Genomic DNA, 22,726 nt, shown 5'->3' with positions numbered 1-22,726 from the left:
ACTTTAGCCTGTTTCATTAGCCAATTCATGACGCTGTTGTGATGTTGTGAGAGGTACGAGATAAATAATAAAGCACTTTAATTGGAATGATTTTTGCGTGTGTGATTTATGCGGGTACGGGTCGGGTAACGGGACAAATATGTGTGGATTTAATTTTGATATTATCACGGGTGAAGAGTCGGATCTGGTGCTAAACTTTGCGGATACGGTCGGGACTCCAAAAATGGACCCCTGCAGGACTCTGAAGCATGGTGCTTGCAATATCAAGGTTATGGGTTCGATCCCAAGGCAGTGCAGAAATTGAAAAACACATACCAAGTAGGGGTGGGCAATAAACCGGTAGATATGATAAACCGGTAGAAATTTGGCAACCGGTAAAGATTATGGACTGTCTCTATCGAGGTTACTGTAAAAAAAAGATGTATGACGCAACGCCGCTTCCTTCCGTTGTTATGAATTGAAGTCAAAAATGTCCAACCATGTACGCAGCCATAAAAACATCGTATTAAACTTCTGCCCAAACACTCACGCGCCCCATTTAACCACACCAATCAAAACGACACACCCCATTTCTATAGCATCAAATTACTAGCTAAAATTAAACTTATCACAAAAATTAACAATTGAACATATATCAGCATGATAACAAGTACTTTAAAGGACCAAAATCATCTTTCAGAAAATTTTATTGAAAAGTGTAAATATTTTTTTTCATTTAGAGCCGAGTCCCGTTCATTTGGGCGGGGTTTATGAATTACTGCAGCCACCAGGGGGCGATCAAAAAGCCAGCGGTTTCACTTTTCATGATGTATATTATGAGGCACACCCACAATTAAGTGATTTTAAGCCATTGAAACACAAACAACAGTGCTTTATGAGTGAGCTGTTTCTGTGTAATGGCCGTTTCATGTGGCAAGCGGCGAAATCGCTTTATTGGCCTCAAATATATGCTTCAAAATTCCCATCTTTGCAAGTATTTTTGGCAACCGGTAAAGATTATGGACTGTCTCTATCGAGGTTACTGTAAAAAAAGATGTATGATGCGACGTCGCTTCCTTCCGTTGTTATGAATTGAAGTCAAAAATGTCCAACCATGTGCGCTGCCATGTTACGTAAAAACGTTGTATTAAAATTCTGCCCAAACACTCACGCGCCCAATTTTTGAACATATATCAGCGTGATAACAAGTACTTTAAAGGACCAAAATCATCTTTCAGAAAATTTTATTGAAAAGTGTAAATATTTTTTTTTTAATTTAGAGCCGAGTCCCGTAATAATAATAATAATAATTATTATTATTATTATCATTATTTTATCACTGACTGTTTATCTTCAGTGAGCATAACTTTTGATTGTTTATATCTTCTCTTTGATGCTTGTAAATTATGGAGCATTAAATCTTTTAATAACATAAAAACCTTATTAAAAGATAAAAAACTCTGTGATACATGTCATATCACAATATAAAATGAATCCTATCGTGATATAAGATTTTGGCCATATCGCCCACCCCTATTACAAAATACATAAAAAGAGTAAAAGTGAATCGAGAATGTTCAATTATAATGTAAGAGACAAGTCATCACATTATCACTTTATCACATCATCTGCAGTACTCAGTAAATAATGAAATATTCTGCTAAGACGCCATTTCTCACTGTCTCTCCTCTCTTCCTTTCATTCGCTGCTTAAGAGAGAGCCGAAGGGCAAAGAAAGGAGACAAGAAATCAAGAAAATGAGAGTTGATGTGCAATTTTACCATCCGATCCGCAGACCCCCACTACATCGCCCTCGGCCGCTTCCCTCTTGAGGTATTATGTAACAGGCCTTAGGCTTGGCAATTAGGAGGCTTTAGGTATTAGCTCAGACCAAAGACAAGAACAAAAGGATGGTGAAAGCCTAAGTGTGTGTGGGCATCCTTCTCTGTTCCCTCACATCACTGTAGCAGAACTGAGGTGGCTTTTGATCAGAAGTGTGTTAGGTTGTCTTCACAAAGGCTCTGTGCCACTTGGCTGTTCTGACCTGTTACTGTGTTTCTGCTAATCCCAGGAAACATTAATGATGTGTGCCTGATACTTTGAAGTTGTTACCACAGTGCTACATGTTTTAAAAAACATGTGAAACACAGGATTTAATTGCATGGTTGATGTCATACGCTAATAGATCTGTGCAGCGCTGCTTAAGTTTAAAGAGCCCCTATGTTTTGGAGCCAGAATGATCTCAATAATAATTCACGCAAAAAACATGATGCACACACGCGTAGCCAAATTAACACGCATGACACCTAATTCACGTACATGATATACTTTATATACACTCACCTAAAGGATTATTAGGAACACCTGTTCAATTTCTCATTAATTCAATTATCTAATCAACCAATCACATGGCAGTTGCTTCAATTTAGGGGTGTGGTCCTGGTCAAGACAATCTCCTGAACTCCAAACTGAATGTCAGAATGGGAAAGAAAGGTGATTTAAGCAATTTTGAGCGTGGCATGGTTGTTGGTGCCAGATGAGCCGGTTTGAGTATTTCACAATCTGCTCAGTTACTGGGATTTTCATGCACAACCATTTCTAGGGTTTACAAAAAATGATGTGAAAAGGGAAAAACATCCAGTATGCGGCAGTCCTGTGGGCGAAAATGCCTTGTTGATGCTAGAGGTCAGAGGAGAATGGACCGACTGATTCAAGCTGATAAAAGAGCAACTTTGAATGAAATAACCACTCGTTACAACCGAGGTATGCAGCAAAGCATTTATGAAGACACAACACGCACAACCTTGTGGCGGATGGGCAACAATAGCAGAAGACCCCACCGGGTACCACTCACATAGGAAAAAGAGGCTACAATTTGTACAACCTCACCAAAATTGGACAGTTGAAGACTGGAAAAATGTTGCCTGGTCTGATGAGTCTCGATTTCTGTTAAACATTCAGATGGTAAGAGTCAGAATTTGGCGTAAACAGAATGAAAACATGGATCCATCATTCCTTGTTACCACTGTGCAAGCTGGTGTGGGAAATGTTTTCTTGGGACACTTTAAGCCCCTTTGTGCCAATTGGGCATCGTTTAAATGCCACGGCCTACCTCAGCATTGTTTCTGACCATGTCCATCCATTTATGACCACCATGTCCCATCCTCTGATGGCTACTTCCAGCAGGTTAATACACCATGTCACAAAGCTCGAATCATTTCAAATTGGTTTCTTGAACATGACAATGAGTTCACTGTACTAAAATGGCCCCCACAGTCACCAGATCTCAACCCAATAGAGCATCTTTGGGATGTGGTGGATATATATATATATATATATATATATATATATATATATATATATATATATATATATATATATATATATATATATATATGCACGTAAATTAGGTATATATACAGTGAAAGGTGTTTTCTTTGTTATAATTTTATATAAAAAAAACATTAGTGAATACACAAATCTGTTTTTAACTTTAAACCATGAAAGGCTTTCATGCATTTTATCAACATTTGATCTAAACCCACATGAAAGAGCCACACTTGCTGCTTTAATCTGAATCACTTGTAGTTTTTTATATTACTTGTTAAGTACTAGACCACCAAACCACAGAGCAATAATCAAGGTGTAAAAAAACAAAGCATTTAGTATTTGTTTAATGGTCTGTGGTGTAAAATATTTTGCACACCTTTTATTAACAGACCAAGTGTTTCCTATTTCTGAACATGCATATCCCAACACAATCTACTATCAATCATTACTTCCAAAAGTTTAGCCTGGTAACTGGTATAGCACGGAGTTAACGTGGCTCAAAGGTCATAGGTTCGATGGAACACACAAATAGGTAAACTCAGTATACAATATGTTGAGTTCGATTCAAAATGCTTTGGATAAAAGCGTCGGGCAAGTGCATGCATGTAAAAGGCATGCATGTCTCCTACGGCTGTGTATAGTCAAGAATCTCACTATACGGTACGGTTAGATATAGGGTTTGCGATGCAATACGTTACGATGCAGGAATATAATAGGATATCATTTTAAGAAAGCTGTCATTGAAAACAGGCCACCATATGCAAACCTTATAAAAAAAAGTGTACTTCCTGTCACTGTTTAAACTCAAAGATAAGAAAAATGCTATTTAGTGTTCCGGATGTAAACTACAAACTGTCATAAATCATTGAAATGATTTTTAATTAAAAAATATTGATATTGCATTTTTTTAAGGAATCAATACAGTATTGCCAAATAACATATCACAATGTATCGATATTTTCTTACACCCCTGATGTTTACTCTATTGGTCAAACCCCTCAAAACATACAAGCGCCCCTCTGTATCCGTGTTTGAGATGGGAGCCCTGTGTGAGTGTGCGGATGATGTTGCTATGGAAACGGATGTGGGTGATTCATGGAGCGTGCCAGGCTGAAAACGAAATTTTACACCTACATGTGTGCGTGTGAGCGAGGCAGAGGGAGTGGGCACATTGATGTTTCAATGTTTGAGTGCTTAAGAGTGCTTTAACGTGAACGGGTGTTGTGTACGGGTGTCACGAAGGTCGCTATTGACAGCGTATCAAAAACTCTTCAGTGACACTTGTCATGAACTAAATGACTTTAAACAGAAAGGTAATACAAATGTAATGAAACACAAAAGCCCCTTGACACAGACAAACTGAACATCCCCGTTTAGTTTTTTGCAATACCATTTCATAACGCTAATGGTGTTGTAAATTCACACAGCACCTACAAAGCAGATTAACTAACAGGTTGTTTGGAAACATGACCATCTGGAGTCTCCATATTCCCTGTACTGAGTTAATATCTAAAGCTGGTAATTAATAAAAACATTACACAGGGAAAGAGAGATGACCTTGTTTCTCTACGACCTGTAAAAGGCTTTGTTAAGGACAGGACATTGTGCTCGGAGCGATTGTTTTCATTTAGTTTATAACCTCTCTCTAAATTACAATGCAAATGACTCTCAAATTGAAAATAACTTCCCCTTTTTTCCTCGTCCCCATCCTTCACAGTCTTGTTTTTACTTCTCGCCTATCTCTCCTCTATACATCTTTTCTTCATCCTTTGATTTGAAAACCACCGATGCTGAACATGTCTTACTGGGGTTTGCTGATGGTACAGAAAAGCATCTTTGATCAAATCTGGGCACATCAACTCCTGTGAATTTTGGGTTCATGTTTTCATGTTTTTCAATATGTATTGTTGAGAGAAAAGTGCGTAAAACACATTCACACATGTTGTAGACCACCACCAGCTTAATCTGTGCTGGTCTGACATACTGTTGAATAAAGTATGAAGATAGGAAACTGAACTGACTGTTACACTATTAGCATGAGAGAGAGAGAGAGAGAGAGAGAGAGAGAGAGAGATATTAAATATAAATGGCTCTATGATTTCTGCTGTGAAGAAAGGTTACAATGAACAGAAATAATTCCCCAATCTATTACCAGATCTTTAACACACAAACAGAGAGAAAAAACACACACAGTTGTTTCAGGTGTTGTGTGGCCCTCTCTGTGACTTCTGACCAATTTTAAAAATATTGCATTGTGGGATTGAGTGAAAGGCACTTACACTGTTCTATCTATGTCCTTCAGCCCCCAGAGAAGTTAATAACACAATTTTTGGTTCAAACCATTTCAAAATAAAAGACAAAAAAAGTGGTATAGTGTTGTGGCTGCTTATTTGAACACAAGTTGGACGCTCTCAGCACGTCTTAAGCTTTGTTTATACTCGCGCTTTAGTCCACAACTAGAGCCTCCGCTGATCGCGTGCGTCTGAACAAACGGGCGAGGAGTTTATAGTTGGCGCGCTCGCTGTTGCACTATTTTTTTAAACGACAGGGGGCGACGCGAGCAATCGAGTCAAAAACAAACGCAAAGAAGAGGATAGAAGAAGTTGTTTGCTGGAACAACCCTGGTGCTTGTAACATCAGAGCTTGATATATAAATATGAGAACATAAATAAAGTGTCAATCTCTTGAATATGTCTTTATTAAACATTATCGTTTCATTAAAGTTTTACTAAGTACAGAAATCTTAAGGCTTGTATTTTATTCCTCATCCAGTGGTACACTTACTACAAATGTAAGCCAATAATTCTAAATCATATGTAAAGAATTTGTGTTTTAAAGGAATAGTCCATTTTTTTAAAAGAAAAATCCAGATAATTTACTCACCACCATGTCATACAAAATGTTGATATCTTTCTTTGTTCAGTCGAGAAGAAATTATGTTTTTTGAGGAAAACATTGCAGGATTTTTCTCATTTTAATGGACTTTAATAGAGCCCAACATTTAATACTTAACTCAACACTTAACAGTTTTTTCAATGGAGTTTCAAAGGACTATAAACGATCCCAAACGAGGCATAAGGGTCTTATCTAGAGAAACGATTGTCATTTTTGACAAGGAAAAGGACCTCTTTGAAACTCTGTTGAAAAAAACTGTTAAGTGTTGAGTTAAGTATTAAATGTTGGGCTCTATTTAAGTCCATTAAAATGAGAAAAATCCTGCAATGTTTTCCTCAAAAAACATAATTTCTTCTCGACTGAACAAAGACAGACATCAACATTTTGGATGACATGGTGGTGAGTAAATTATCTGGATTTTTCTTTTAAGAAAATGGACTATTCCTTTAAATATCAAAAGCTTCTTCTTCTTTTGTGGGTTACTGGCCAAAGTTCTGCTTCTTTGCCTGTTGCACTGCTATGCGTAGATACTGCCTACTAGTGGTCTGAATGTGTAATTACAACACAGGAGAATAAATGACAACCGACGCGTCAAGGCTACGGCGTAAGACCTATAACACTTTAGTGGAAATCCTCACCTCCAGAAGAACATGGTGCAACAGTTCAGCTGCATCACTGGAGACCCTCCACGGGTCAGTCTCCTCCACCAGCATGGCATCCAGAGTTCCCTTCTCCAAAACGACATCAAACGTGCCATCAGGGAAGGCCAGTTGGCGGGCGTCCATGCATAACCAGCTGAGCTGAGCACAGTCCTTGTGTCTCTCCGCCATGGTCTCTACACAAATGCTGGAGTAGTCTATGTTGGTAATGGAGGTGTAGCCAGCCTGGTACATATCAAAACTCAGAGCACTGTTTCCACAACCTTAAAAAGAGAGAAAAGTTAAAAAGAAGTCGGTAAAAAGCTAGTTTTAAAAAACATGATGCGTCACTTCACTTTTCACAATTTATATGTTAATTAGGGCTGTCAAAAAATGAATTGCAATTAATCGCATACAAAACGTAAGAACATTTTATGTATATTTTTACTTATATATAATTTAAAAAAATATCAAAATCTAAATATATAAATAATTATATATATAATTATTTATTTATTTAGATTATGTTCTTAAATTTGTATGCGATTAATTGCGAGGTCAAGGTTAAAGGTAAAGACTTCTAGCTTTTTTATTTAAAATATGATTTTAAAATGCAACCCAGCCTGTTAAAAAAATTAAGTAAGGCCACGTCAAATATTGAAATCAATGTGAAATCAAACTTTAATGCTCTTGATCTTATAATTAAATTAGCAAGGATTTTACAGACAGGGTCACTAATGTGAAACTCATGTGACTTTTCGAATAAAAAGTCATTAAAATTCATCAATCTAACCAGAGGTGTAAGTGACAGGAAGTCACATGGTGTTACTTCCTGTTGTGGCACGAGGGCTTTCGACATCTCAGCTCCTGAGGCGAGAGCAACTTTAATTATCGCCTCCTTTGTCAGTCTAATTAAAGAGTGCTTAACAAGCCATCTTAAGCAGGGTGTTTCATCAAAAGCATTATCTTTCTCTTTTTGCCTCGTTCTGCACATCTGTCAGCACTCAACACTCTTTTCTCATGCAACGCTGAATGTAATGATAAAGTTATAAACAGCTATCTTTCACAGGACCGTTGCTGCTCTCAGTATTACCTCGCTTTTATGCCACAGTCTCAGACTGGGACCTAAAGGCGTTTCCCTAAAGGCACCTTATGGTATGGGTCTCAATCTCTATTTGGGTGATTCTCACGAAACCATTGAAACACCACAGCACTAATGATTTTAGCTATAAAATGTGTAATAAAGTTATATTAAAAACCATCAGAATTAACACAATACTGTGTTCTACCTTGCACAATGTGTGATTTCAACATAAGAATTTATAATTTGTCAATTTTTTCTCATTTTCTGCTGAAATTCTCATTACCGCAATGTGTCCGGCTGTGTTTGAACATGCGTTATGTTGTAATTTAATCAAATCAACACAAAAATATTTAGAAAAAAAATAAATGGATGTTTTGCTAGACTACTTTAGATGACAGAAAAAATATTTCCTGAATATTCATGTATAATAATAATGAAGAAAAATTAGGAAAATGATGTGTCCATGCCTGATGTTCTCATCCTCCGCAACACTTTTTGAGAACAGTTTAAGCACACATACAGAATTTTGATAAAGTTTGATTTTGAGTGACCAAGCACATGGACCAGTTACTTCAAGATGGCTACCAGGTAAGATCATTTTTTTACAGTTAATTTGAAATATTGTCTTGTCAGAATGCTTACACAACATTTTGATTATCATTACCGCAACAGATGCTTACTAAATGTTAATTTAATTAATAGAAGCATAATACTTTGATTTTAAATGCATGTGCAGAATCTCCAAATTATGTTCTTTCAGGTCTGTCATGTCATTTTGAAAATATGTCAGTGTTGATGTTTTCTGACTGTTGCGGTAATGAGATTTTTTAGGACTAATTTTTTAAATTATGTTACAAAAAGTGTTAAATGATAAGTAAAAGTGTTTAAATTAATGTTCCCATTTACTCCAGACTTTGTTTTTCAATGTCTGGTGGGAAAAAAAGTAAATTTAAGCAATTTTTAAATTTTCATGCTTGACATTTTTAAAACCAAGTTTTCGTGAGAATCACCCATTTATAGCTTTTTATAAAGCATTTATTTTGCGTATGCGGCCCCTATATTCCCAGATCTCCTGACAAAATCATTTCGTACCAGTGTTGATGTTTGTGCCATTAAATGAACTAAAATTAACTTTAAAATATGTTTCTCTATCCCACTAATAAACACACCTTGTTTCCACTCCCTCTCCATGACATCACCTGTTGCACCCTGACCTTTCCTACTGTCGCCCCCCTCTTTAGAGCACTGGTCATGAATTCGAGGACCTGGGAATTTCCAATACGGAGATGCTTAGTAACAGCACAGAATGCTAAAGTTAGTCTAGGGTATCACACATAGCATTGCTTCATCCCCCTCCACTCTTTCTCTTCTTCTCAACATGGCAAGAAGGAAAGCATGATTTCATGTCTCAGACAGTCACAAGACATTTCAGATAAACATCACAAGACTCTGAGAGTCAAGGAGAACGTGCCATACGCAGATCTGAGGGGATTCGTCTCTGAAACATTGGCTGCATACAAACCCAAGGCAGTTGACTTGCTGCCTCAAAAAAACTTTAAAAATGGCTTCCTCTACAAACGACTTTTTCTTAAAGTCACAGCTGAATTGCTCTCATTTCAAATCATTTAAATCATGCTAAAGTTTTTATGAGAAGATGAATCTGCGTTTCCCCATGATGCTTTGAAGCCAAAGACGATAGCGTATGATATTAAGGGCCATGATGTCATACAAAGTAAACCAGGAAACATGAATGAATTACACAAGGCAAGCAGAACGAGTCAGTTCGAGTAGATATTATTTAAAATAAGTTTTCATTGTTAACAATTGTGCGTCACATTTTCTATCTCAAAAAGGGTCATATCACATAGAATCTAGCATGCAAAGTTTACTTTTAGTCTGATCTTAAAGGGAACAGAGAATGAAAAACCATTTTTACCTCGTCTTTGTTAAATAATTGTAGTTTACCCGCATTGACGAACATAAAAAAGTCATGCTAAACATCTCAGTCTCATAGAAATTCCTCTTTTAAAAATGTCAGCCAGAAAACGGCCCAATCTGAAAAACTGATGCTTATGACATCACAGGCATCTCACTGCCCCTCCACTTTAAAATAATTGGCTACATTTTTTGAGTGGCAGCAAAGTCAGCCAATCAGTAATGAGATTGCAAGTTAAGCCAGTAGGGGGAGCCAAATAGGTGCAAAACCACTTGTTTAAAATCCCCCACCCTAATAGAGCTATCTGAGAGAGGTTTTTAGGAAGCTTCTAAGGCATTACAGACCCAAACAAAAAAAAATTTGTCTACATGTCACATCACAGAATCAGGATAAATACCCCGTTCAATCATTCTATGTCACCTTTAAACGTTTTTGAGAGACATATATTGCGCTTGACAGCAAACTACATTGAGGGCGTGACAAACAAAGCTGTTCACAGGCAAAAAGAGAGAAAATTAACAAAATAGCCCATTTACACTGAACCTTTAAATGAGAACAATAAGCGTCAATAACTAAAATGCTTATATATCATCATAATCGTCATCCACTATAACTAAGGATGTAACGTTATTATAAATTTTGTGGTATTTTGGTGTTAAATTTTTTTTCGTTATCATCGTGGTCGCATGACTCGATTAAACGTTTGTTCTTCCTGACAACAAGTATTTTTTACGGCCAAGTGGAAGCGAGCACTACAATTCCCATCATCCCATGTGTGCCCATCACTCTGCTGCCTCTACAGATCAAGTAGTGTGAAAATGGGATGCTGCTGGTGGCGAAGGAAAAGAAACGCAAATTTTAAATCAGATATGTGGAAAAATGTCAGGTTCACTGTGACAAGAAACGAGAAAGCACAAAAGGTGACAGGCATACAAAAAACGAGTGTGAGTTCATGCCCCATGAATTAGGAGAGTGTTGCCGTTTCTATATTGGAAGGCTGCAGCCTCTTTATGTCGCATATGCAGGCTGCAAACATCATAAAGCTTGGTTTATTTAAGTTAACATTCACAAGTCATAAGCATTGTACGATAATTTATGATTAAATAAGAATAACAGTCTGAAATAAGACGGTCTTCATGATGTATGCAGCCTACAAATGCATCCTACGGAGGCTGCAGACTTCCGATTGCGAAACATCCTGTGTATCAGTAAGTGGGCTGACATAACTCAGCTCTAGGTCCAGCTGCATTAAGTAAGCTGCTATTTTTATTTTTACTGGGTTGTTTTTGTTTTCAGGAATTGACTCATCTTAAAACCCACCCTCTTTTCTTAATTCTTCATTCACAACTGTTGCTTTCCTAGTAACAAAGCATCAGCATTAATAATAATAATAAAAAACTAGGTCAATTGAGGGAGTGACTCAATTCTTAAAGGAAAACACCACAGTTTGTCAATGTTTACCATGTTCTTACCTCAACTTAGTCAAATTATTACATACATATATTTTTTCAATGCATGCACTTAATAGCGCAGTAATATTAAGGGAAGTTTGAAGGGCTGCAAACTAAGTGTTCTTCCGCCATACTATATAGTACTCATTTTTATCTGCTTAAAAAAATCAACACATTATTTTGTGCCACCATACTTACTCGTGTAACTACTCATGTAACAGTCTTTAAATAGAGAAAACATGGAAGTGTTTGGTGGCTTCTAAATTCATCTCTGTTTGGATCCTAAGGAATGAATGGGGCTAGGCTAAATGCTAACACATTCACGACGTGCTGTAGAAAGATTAAGTGCACGCATTGAAAAAAGACAGGGATGTATTAATTCATCTAAGTTGAGGTAAGAACATAGTAAAATATTGAAAAATAGTGGTGTTTTCCTTTAAAACCTGACTGATTGTAAGTGAGTTGTTTAAATAAACTAAACTGAAACTTTATTTTTTACATTTTATTACATGGTCAAATTATTTATGAAAATTGTAAACACTACACTGGCCAGTATCAAAATGACCGAAAATTAAAAAAAGATAAAACAATAATGTGACCTCTGTCTAGGTCCAGCTTGTGCAATTATTTTCATATTTCATCATTTGGCCCTTCTTATATTATATCTCTACAGTTATGATTAAAGGATTAAGAAAAAAAGGACAGGATATGACATGGTTAATTTGCACATCATTGTTATGTTCAGTCATTGTTTAATAAACACTTATGGCAGTTTTTCTAAGTCTTCATTAGTTTTTTCCTTGCTGTAAATGGCTCAATAAATATCGTAACGCGGGCAAGGTACTATCATATCGTGAATTTTTTATACTTTTACGTCCCTAACTACAACAGATACAAAAAGGTCTGACACCTTGTAAGAAAAAAACTGAAAAAAGAAAAACAAACAAATCAGCATCCAGCATTTAAGCATTAAACAAAATTTTTTTGCGCTGAACAACAAATCACTTTCTCTACTTTTGTCGCTTTTAACATGCATAGTTTCCAGGAATACGTTTCTCATGTTATTAGCGTTCGCCTGATGTTAAACCCATAAAGATTCACACGTTTTCAAATGCTTCCCGGAAATGTCAGCTTCATGGAGGGAGCGGCTTTGCTACCATGGCGACGCCAGATAGAGCGCAGCAGACCGACTCCCATAGGGCTTTGTTTACCAGCCTCCAAAGGATGCTGGGAATAGAAGATAAACACGAATATATAAACACACACAGGAACAGAAAGAGAAATCAACCGTCATCAGCGGTGCTATAATTGGGTCACGAGAGTGCAAACACTAGAAAGAAAAGGACACACACGTCGCTTGGTACATGGTGATATTAACATTGTGCTATTTACACTACGAGCACTGACGTGTCTGTTTATCTCTCCCATACATATTTTGGTTTCGCTTTTAGTTAGGACACATAAATAACACAAAGGACTTTTTGCCAAAAATGGTGGGATAGTTTACCCAAATATCTTATAATAATACATTTTATAATTTATCGTATTACGTGTTAAGTTGAAATATGGTAGCATGTTGGTAGTGTCAAATCTTATTGGTTATTGTGTTATTTTAACATAAAATTATTTGTGTGTGCAGATTAGGGTTGCCAGATATACCGTGCTATCCCAAATCTACATATCGCAATTTTTGTTTTAATGCTTCAAAAAGTTATGCGTACTTACAGTTGTAAAGCAGGACAGATAACAGAGATTATCCGAGTACAACTAAAGCAAGTAAGTCATACACGTAAATCTAGGATGGTAAATCTAAGGATTCTTGTTTATTTAACACTAAGGCTGCGTCCGAAACCGCCTACTTCCATACTATATAGTAGGTAAAAAGCAGTAGGAGAGGTGAGTAGTATGTCCGAATTTATAGTATTCGAAAAACAATAGGCTAAAAGTACCCGGATGATCTACTACTTCCGGCAAAATCCTGAAGTGTTCATACGATCCCCCAGGAGAGGAGTCATCCAACAAAAAATCAGACAGAGTCAGAAAATAACCAAATCCAACCTTATGTTTTAGGTAAAAAGACAGTAATTAAAATAATATAACACCATTTGGAAACATGTCAGAAACTCCTAGTAACTTATAGCTGGGATAGAAAACATTTTACACCGCTGGGTTAGTTGTAACACAGTGTTACAATTAAGCTTCAGTTATACAATAATAATGAAATTAAAACCGTGTAAATACTATTCATCAAAATGATAACGGTTAATAAAATATCAGGGGAAATAACTCACAATTATGATATCTTTCAAAAAATGTATTTATATGCATTGATGCTTAATACAATAATGATTAGAAGGATCATGGATAGATGTATGTGTGGATTTCTATCTATTATAGGAAGATATATAAACAATATCCACCTTTAGTATATAGACAGAATTATATTGAATTATTTGTTTAAACAAAATTTCGAGCAGATGTTACAACAAACCCCACCTGTAGAGTAAGGTGTAACGTTTGCACTCCTGTCACTTTCTGTGTAATTGTACGATAACGGTAGGTTCCACAAACAAACAAAACGAACAAAATGTTCATTTGTAGCAGAGATGTGTGTGTTGATTGTGTAAAAAATTATTAATCTAACTTAAAGAGCCAGACAGATCCAAAATCGAAAATTACCTGTATTGCAGTGTGTCATAGCTGTCCATCAATGTAAACAATGTGCAAAGTATTTAAACCAAAAAGTGCACGATTAATAAAGTAATTGGCTTCTAAAGTAGGGAGTCGACTCTGAATCACTGAAACGAGTCATCATACAGTTTGAATCTCCTGCCTGTCTCTATCTACGTAGATACGAACACATTGCATAATAATCTCTGCCTACAGTCTTGCCCGTAGGGGTGCAACGGATCACAAAACTCACGGTTCGGATCACATTACGGATTTTGAGGCACGGATCGGATCATTTTTCGGATCAGCAAAAAAAAAGTATGGGAAAATTCTAATAACAAATCAAGAAATTACAAACATTTATAAAAAGAACAAGGTTGCACATTAAGTAAGGTCTAAAATCATTAGTTACAGAAATCAAATGAATAATAACACTGCATTTATTGTATTAATTAAATGTAATTATTATTTTTTTAAAGCTTCAGAAGTGATTTTCTCTTTGTTTTGGGTTCTTTGATTAACATTAATGACACAGACTTAAGTAGGTCAATTGAGCTTACTGTCTCTTTAAGACCAAATATGCACAGACTGCATCTCTCCGTTTGTGCACTACCGAGTCCCCTTAAACGAGCGCACAGACACAGACAGAGGGCGAATTACAGACGGCGCAGCATTACAGTCGTCCCACATAAAAACGTTACGTTGTTTTTCATTGCTCTATTAGCCAAATGTATTTTAATACACTACAGTATGAGAGAGAGTAGCGCAACTCTCTGAAATTTAAACATCAAGAGTTCTGATCTTTGAAGGATGATGTCTGACTCGAGCTGGACCGGACGCATTCAACCGCAGGCGTGCGTTTGTGCGTAAAGTAAACTGATCACTTTAGCGCCGTTTTGCAGTTAAACTGTTTAAAATCACTTGAATGTTAACATTTGCAAACCTTTATAACACTTACAAATGATAAACTTTCCCTATTTAAATTTGCGTATTAATCCGCGAATCACATGCGAGCCGAACCGTGGGCGTGATCCGTACGGATCACGGATCAACTGCGATCCGTTGCACCACTACTTGCCCGGGAGAAACGAAAACTCTGACCTGCCCACAGACACTTCAGCTAATTAGTGTGTAAACAGATGTCAAGAAGACGCTGTGATTTCAGCTGTGAAGGCAAGTTTGTGTTGTTTTCAGTACCAAAGGATGAAGATAAGAAGAATCAAAATGTAAAATTACTTTTTCACGGCAGGATTTACTAAACATTTGGCAATAAAAGATGGTTTAGTACTCACTTTATTTGGAACAACAGGCGTCTCCTAACCACAACCTGTAAGTAAGCAATAAGGTACGAGAGGCTGTGCTGTTTGGTAAATAAGTAACGGCAGTAATCAACCGTTACTTATTCACAATACAGCACTTGCCTCAAGTACCGTTTTGCTTTTAGAAAACAGTTAACACCCAATATTAAAGTAAAAAAAATTAGTGCAACTTTCATGAAGTTAAATCAATAAAAAGCATTCCTTCCGCTAGAAAAAATAGTCCCTGACCATGAACAAAAATGTGTTCCAATGTGTAATATGCATGAAAGCTCAAATAAATACAACAAACCGATACTTGTGGTTGCTAAGGTTTTGCTAAGGGCGCAGTGATAAACAGAACCGTTGGGTGAAGCGGTCATAGCCGTGTTTTATCTTGAATAAAGCACACCTTTTGACAAATCAGAATCAAGGAATGGAACTAACCGTTTTATAAGTATGATTATTACATTGTGTTTATTTTCTCCCTAGTGTTCTAAAATGTCTAGTTTACTGTAATGTCTTATCAGTAAGCTGTGATAGCAACGCATGTTTGCAGTTATACTGTGGCACGGTTAGCTTACGTTACACTTGCTTAAATGAGTGTAAAAAATGTAATGTCTGTCATCGTTTTAATAACTTGGACTAATGATGAATGACGCGCATTGATGTTGGTGTTTAAACTCTTAGGGCCAGATTTACTAAACAGGGCAAATTAGCGCATGAGCGCAATTCCAAAAATGCGCTGATGGGAGTGGTGATATCTGCGGGTTATTTACTAAAAAAGCGCTTTTTAAATAACACAGGCGCAACAGCTGATTTCCATATTAACCAACCAATCTACTAAGAGCAGCGCAAATTAGCGCATGGTTGCAAATAAGCAGAGATGATGCTCCTGCAGGTGCATGTGATATACAGGCCGATAAATAAAGGCAGAGAGACGCGTGAACTTATCTGGTAAAATGATCCTGGAAATCCTCTCCCTTCTACCATGCAGTCTCTGATTTCTGCGATGTCTCCTCCTAGCAACAACAATTGCAGCCATTTCGAGCGCAAAATGATTTAAGACATGCTTTTTTTCGGCGTTAAATAGTCGCGCAAATGCCATACATAACACATGCGCAAACATTAGTAAATCGCGTTGCGTGAATCATTTAAATAGTCTCCTCCCAAAATGTTTGCGTCTGAAAGGGAAACTCCTAGAAATGCATATGCAATCAGGTCAGTCGCAAAAAGAACTAGACCACACCTTTTCAGCGCTAATGATCCACTGCGCGTCTTTAGTAAATTCCGACATCGCTATTTACCGCCAAAATGATGGTTTACGTTGGCGCAAGCGCTTAGTAAATCTGGCCCTTAATATACTGTCAGTGAGTCACGTTAGCAAGCGGCTAACATATGTTGCATTTAGAGTTTTGCTATGGCCCGGTTAGCTTACATACATGCTAAAATGAGTGTAAAAATGTTAGTGTCTGTCGTCGTTTTTATTGCTTGGATTAATGATGAATGGTGTGTATTGATGTTGGTGTTTAAAGTCTTAATATACTGTCAGGGAGTCACGTTAGCAAGCGGCTAACATATGTTGCACTTACGGTTTTACTATGGTCCGGTTAGCTACATACTTGCTTAAATTAGTATAAAAATTTTAATGTCTGTCATCGTTTTTATAACTTGGACTAATGATTAATGATGTGTATTGATGTCGGTGTTTAAACTCTATATATACTGTCAGGGACTTACGTTAGCAAGTGGCTAACGCATGTTGCACTTATGGTTTTGCTATGGCCGGTTAGCTTACATACATGCTTAAATGAGTGTAAAAATGTTAGTGTCTGTCGTCGTTTTTATTGCTTGGATTAACGATGAATGGTGTGTATTGATGTTGGTGTTTAAACTCTTAATATACTGTCAGGGAGTCACGTTAGCAAGCAGCTAACGCATGTTGCATTTAGAGTTTTGCTATGGTCCGGTTAGCTACATACTTGCTTAAATGAGTGTAAAAATGTTAGTGTCTGTCGTCGTTTTTATTGCTTGGATTAATGATGAATAATGTGTATTGATGTTGGTGTTTAAACTCTTAATATACTGTCAGGGAGTCACGTTAGCAAGCGGCTAACATATGTTGCACTAACGGTTTTGCTATGGTCCGGTTAGCTACATACTTGCTTAAATGAGTGTAAAAATGTCAGTGTCTGTCGTCGTTTTTATTGCTTGGATTAATGATGAATAATGTGTATTGATGTTGGTGTTTAAACTCTTAATATACTGTCAGGGAGTCACGTTAGCAAGCGGCTAACATATGTTGCACTTACGGTTTTGCTATGGTTCGGTTAGCTACATACTTGCTTAAATGAGAGTAAAAATGTTAGTGTCTGTCATCGTTTTTATTGCTTGGATTAATGATGAATAATCTGTATTGATGTCGGTGTTTAAACTCTTAATATACTGTCAGGGAGTCACGTTAGCAAGCGGCTAACATATGTTGCACTTAGAGTTTTGCTATGGCCCGGTTAGCTTACATACATGCTTAAATGAGTGTAAAAATGTTAATGTCTGTCATCGTTTTTATAACTTGGACTAATGATTACTGATGTGTATTGATGGCGGTGTTTAAACTCTATATATACTGTCAGGGACTCACGATAGCAAGTGGCTAACGCATGTTGCACTTATGGTTTTGCTATGGCCGGTTAGCTTACATACATGCTTAAATGAGTGTAAAAATGTTAGTGTCTGTCGTCGTTTTTATTGCTTGGATTAACGATGAATGGTGTGTATTGATGTTGGTGTTTAAACTCTTAATATACTGTCAGGGAGTCACGTTAGCAAGCGGCTAAAATATGTTTGCACTTATGGTTTTGCTATGGTTTGTTTAGCTACATACTTGCTTAAATGAGTGTAAAAATGTTAGTGTCTGTAGTCGTTTTTATTGCTTGGATTAATGATGAATAATGTGTATTGATGTCGGTGTTTAAACTCTTAATATACTGTCAGGGAGTCACGTTAGCAAGCGGCTAACATATGTTGCACTTAGAGTTTTGCTATGGCCCGGTTAGCTTACATACGTGCTTAAATGAGTGTAAAAATGTTAGTGTCTGTCGTCGTTTTTATTGCTTGGATTAACGATGAATGATGTGTATTGATGTCGGTGTTTAAACTCTTAATATACTGTCAGTGAGTCATGTTAGCAAGCAGCTAACGCATGTTGCACTTAGAGTTTTGCTATGGCCTGGTTAGCTTACATACTTGCTTAAATGAGTGTAAAAATGTTCGTGTCTGTCGTCGTTTTTATTGCTTGGATTAATGATGAATAATGTGTATTGATGTCGGTGTTTAAACTCTTAATATACTGTCAGTGAGTCACGTTAGCAAGCAGCTAACGCATGTTGCATTAAGAGTTTTGCTATGGCCCGGTTAGCTTACATACATGCTAAAATGAGTGTAAAAATGTTAGTGTCTGTCGTCGTTTTTATTGCTTGGATTAATGATGAATGGTGTGTATTGATGTTGGTGTTTAAAGTCTTAATATACTGTCAGGGAGTCACGTTAGCAAGCGGCTAACATATGTTGCACTTACGGTTTTACTATGGTCCGGTTAGCTACATACTTGCTTAAATTAGTATAAAAATGTTAATGTCTGTCATCGTTTTTATAACTTGGACTAATGATTAATGATGTGTATTGATGTCGGTGTTTAAACTCTATATATACTGTCAGGGACTTACGTTAGCAAGTGGCTAACGCATGTTGCACTTATGGTTTTGCTATGGCCGGTTAGCTTACATACATGCTTAAATGAGTGTAAAAATGTTAGTGTCTGTCGTCGTTTTTATTGCTTGGATTAACGATGAATGGTGTGTATTGATGTTGGTGTTTAAACTCTTAATATACTGTCAGGGAGTCACGTTAGCAAGCAGCTAACGCATGTTGCATTTAGAGTTTTGCTATGGTCCGGTTAGCTACATACTTGCTTAAATGAGTGTAAAAATGTTAGTGTCTGTCGTCGTTTTTATTGCTTGGATTAATGATGAATAATGTGTATTGATGTTGGTGTTTAAACTCTTAATATACTGTCAGGGAGTCACGTTAGCAAGCGGCTAACATATGTTGCACTAACGGTTTTGCTATGGTCCGGTTAGCTACATACTTGCTTAAATGAGTGTAAAAATGTCAGTGTCTGTCGTCGTTTTTATTGCTTGGATTAATGATGAATAATGTGTATTGATGTTGGTGTTTAAACTCTTAATATACTGTCAGGGAGTCACGTTAGCAAGCGGCTAACATATGTTGCACTTACGGTTTTGCTATGGTTCGGTTAGCTACATACTTGCTTAAATGAGAGTAAAAATGTTAGTGTCTGTCATCGTTTTTATTGCTTGGATTAATGATGAATAATCTGTATTGATGTCGGTGTTTAAACTCTTAATATACTGTCAGGGAGTCACGTTAGCAAGCGGCTAACATATGTTGCACTTAGAGTTTTGCTATGGCCCGGTTAGCTTACATACATGCTTAAATGAGTGTAAAAATGTTAATGTCTGTCATCGTTTTTATAACTTGGACTAATGATTACTGATGTGTATTGATGGCGGTGTTTAAACTCTATATATACTGTCAGGGACTCACGATAGCAAGTGGCTAACGCATGTTGCACTTATGGTTTTGCTATGGCCGGTTAGCTTACATACATGCTTAAATGAGTGTAAAAATGTTAGTGTCTGTCGTCGTTTTTATTGCTTGGATTAACGATGAATGGTGTGTATTGATGTTGGTGTTTAAACTCTTAATATACTGTCAGGGAGTCACGTTAGCAAGCGGCTAAAATATGTTTGCACTTATGGTTTTGCTATGGTTTGTTTAGCTACATACTTGCTTAAATGAGTGTAAAAATGTTAGTGTCTGTAGTCGTTTTTATTGCTTGGATTAATGATGAATAATGTGTATTGATGTCGGTGTTTAAACTCTTAATATACTGTCAGGGAGTCACGTTAGCAAGCGGCTAACATATGTTGCACTTAGAGTTTTGCTATGGCCCGGTTAGCTTACATACGTGCTTAAATGAGTGTAAAAATGTTAGTGTCTGTCGTCGTTTTTATTGCTTGGATTAACGATGAATGATGTGTATTGATGTCGGTGTTTAAACTCTTAATATACTGTCAGTGAGTCATGTTAGCAAGCAGCTAACGCATGTTGCACTTAGAGTTTTGCTATGGCCTGGTTAGCTTACATACTTGCTTAAATGAGTGTAAAAATGTTCGTGTCTGTCGTCGTTTTTATTGCTTGGATTAATGATGAATAATGTGTATTGATGTCGGTGTTTAAACTCTTAATATACTGTCAGTGAGTCACATTAGCAAGCAGCTAACGCATGTTGCATTAAGAGTTTTGCTATGGCCCGGTTAGCTTACATACATGCTTAAATGAGTGTAAAAATGTTAGTGTCTGTCGTCGTTTTTATTGCTTGGATTAATGATGAATAATGTGTATTGATGTCGGTGTTTAAACTCTTAATATACTGTCAGTGAGTCATGTTAGCAAGCAGCTAACGCATGTTGCACTTAGAGTTTTGCTATGGCCTGGTTAGCTTACATACTTGCTTAAATGAGTGTAAAAATGTTCGTGTCTGTCGTCGTTTTTATTGCTTGGATTAATGATGAATAATGTGTATTGATGTCGGTGTTTAAACTCTTAATATACTGTCAGTGAGTCACGTTAGCAAGCAGCTAACGCATGTTGCATTAAGAGTTTTGCTATGGCCCGGTTAGCTTACATACATGCTTAAATGAGTGTAAAAATGTTAGTGTCTGTCGTCGTTTTTATTGCTTGGATTAATGATGAATGGTGTGTATTGATGTTGGTGTTTAAAGTCTTAATATACTGTCAGGGAGTCACGTTAGCAAGCGGCTAACATATGTTGCACTTACGGTTTTACTATGGTCCGGTTAGCTACATACTTGCTTAAATTAGTATAAAAATGTTAGTTTCTGTCGTCGTTTTTATTGCTTGGATTAATAATGAATGATGTGTATTGATGTCGATAATGCCTTCTCAGTAAATCATGTGAGCACTATGTCAATACATGTTGCACTATTGTTGGTCTCTGTGCCACTGATCTGTGGTCTGTGCGGAGACTGTGTCAGTTGACCAATCAGAACAGAGTAGGCTACTGAAAGGTGGGGTTCAAGCAGACTGAGTCGTTGAACGGCTTCACACAAAATTGTTTGGGGATCTCTGAGAAATGGGGTAATATTAAATTTATATTTTGAGAAAATTACAGTTTTTTGAGCTTGCATGCATTTAAACCTGTTGTCCAGGACTTTTAAACAGTGATAGGATGATTAAAACGTGCATCTTACTGGCTCTTTAAAAAAATTTGAATGACGACGGCAAAACCAAGAAGCGTTACTTTATCTAATATAGTACCTACTCACAGAATGCGATTTCGGAAATGTCAAATGTCACAGCCACTTTACTCCATATCAGATATATCTTCAGTAATACCTAAGACTCTTTATCTTTGCAATTACACAAAAACATTTAGAAATATGAACATATTTTGCCTATAATTTTTTTCCATAATTATTCAGAACCTAATTTTATCTTTATTCACTCATTATACTAAAATGAAGTCATCAGCGATTATTTTTATAGCAAGTCTTTTATATGACTCACAGTACCATGTTTCTCATAGAGCTGCACTCTTTATTGTGGGTCGAGGGCGGTACTGCAGGGGGTCTGCCCTTTATGTTTAATCTCAAATGTATTTTTGAATGAAAAAAGATTTAGAAAATTAAGTTAACTTCAACCAACCTTAAGTTACAAAGCATAATCAATGCAGTCTGTTAAAGTTCGTCAATGCATTCAACGTGCCACAGATAAACTTTGCACACTCCAGCCAAAAGCTTTATATAAAATGCATTTGGCAAGTGTATACAGTAAGTGTATTCAAGGTAAACATTTTATCAGTATGTGTGGTCCCTGGGAAATGAACCCATGATCTTTGTGCTGCTAATGCAACGCTTAACCAAGTAAGATGCATGTACACTGAGATAACACTATTTATGACACTTGTCAGCTTTACCAGGTTGATTTGTATGAGTGCAATTTTGGCAGTGTTTCTGAGATGCCATGGCTTCTTTTTGGACTGTGTTGCATGCTATGCTTTCATCAGATCTGTCTCTGATCATGGTCGTGAACAAATGTAGATGTTTATAACAGACCTCAAGTAAGATAAGTTATGGTGTTGCTTGTATATGAATGAGTACAAGTGCCAAAAAAAGACACAAACTAATATGGATTTGTTTGTTTTGTAATGTTAAACTCTTTTGTTTGTCCTCATATGTGGGAAAAGGACACAGAGTGATAAAGAGAGATGGCGAATGAGAAGTGTAGCAGCCAAGATGACATTTTCAATCACCCTCCTGCTAGGCTACAGTCTGTGCTCTCCCA

The 22,726-nt window shown here is 36.8% G+C and overlaps 1 protein-coding gene across 1 annotated transcript in view; it reads right to left on the bottom strand.

Moving 5' to 3' along the window:
* Window positions 1–22,726, bottom strand: part of ece2a (endothelin converting enzyme 2a) — a 95,829-nt gene that overhangs the window by 44,508 nt on the left and 28,595 nt on the right. The window contains exon 3 of the mRNA XM_065262334.2: window positions 6,842–7,125. Coding sequence (XP_065118406.1) covers window positions 6,842–7,125 — 284 coding nt within the window. The remainder of the gene's footprint in view (window positions 1–6,841; window positions 7,126–22,726) is intronic.

The sequence above is a fragment of the Paramisgurnus dabryanus genome, chromosome 6, assembly GCF_030506205.2.
Source record: "Paramisgurnus dabryanus chromosome 6, PD_genome_1.1, whole genome shotgun sequence".
NCBI lineage: Eukaryota > Metazoa > Chordata > Actinopteri > Cypriniformes > Cobitidae > Paramisgurnus > Paramisgurnus dabryanus.
This window is presented reverse-complemented; position numbering and strand designations above follow the sequence as displayed.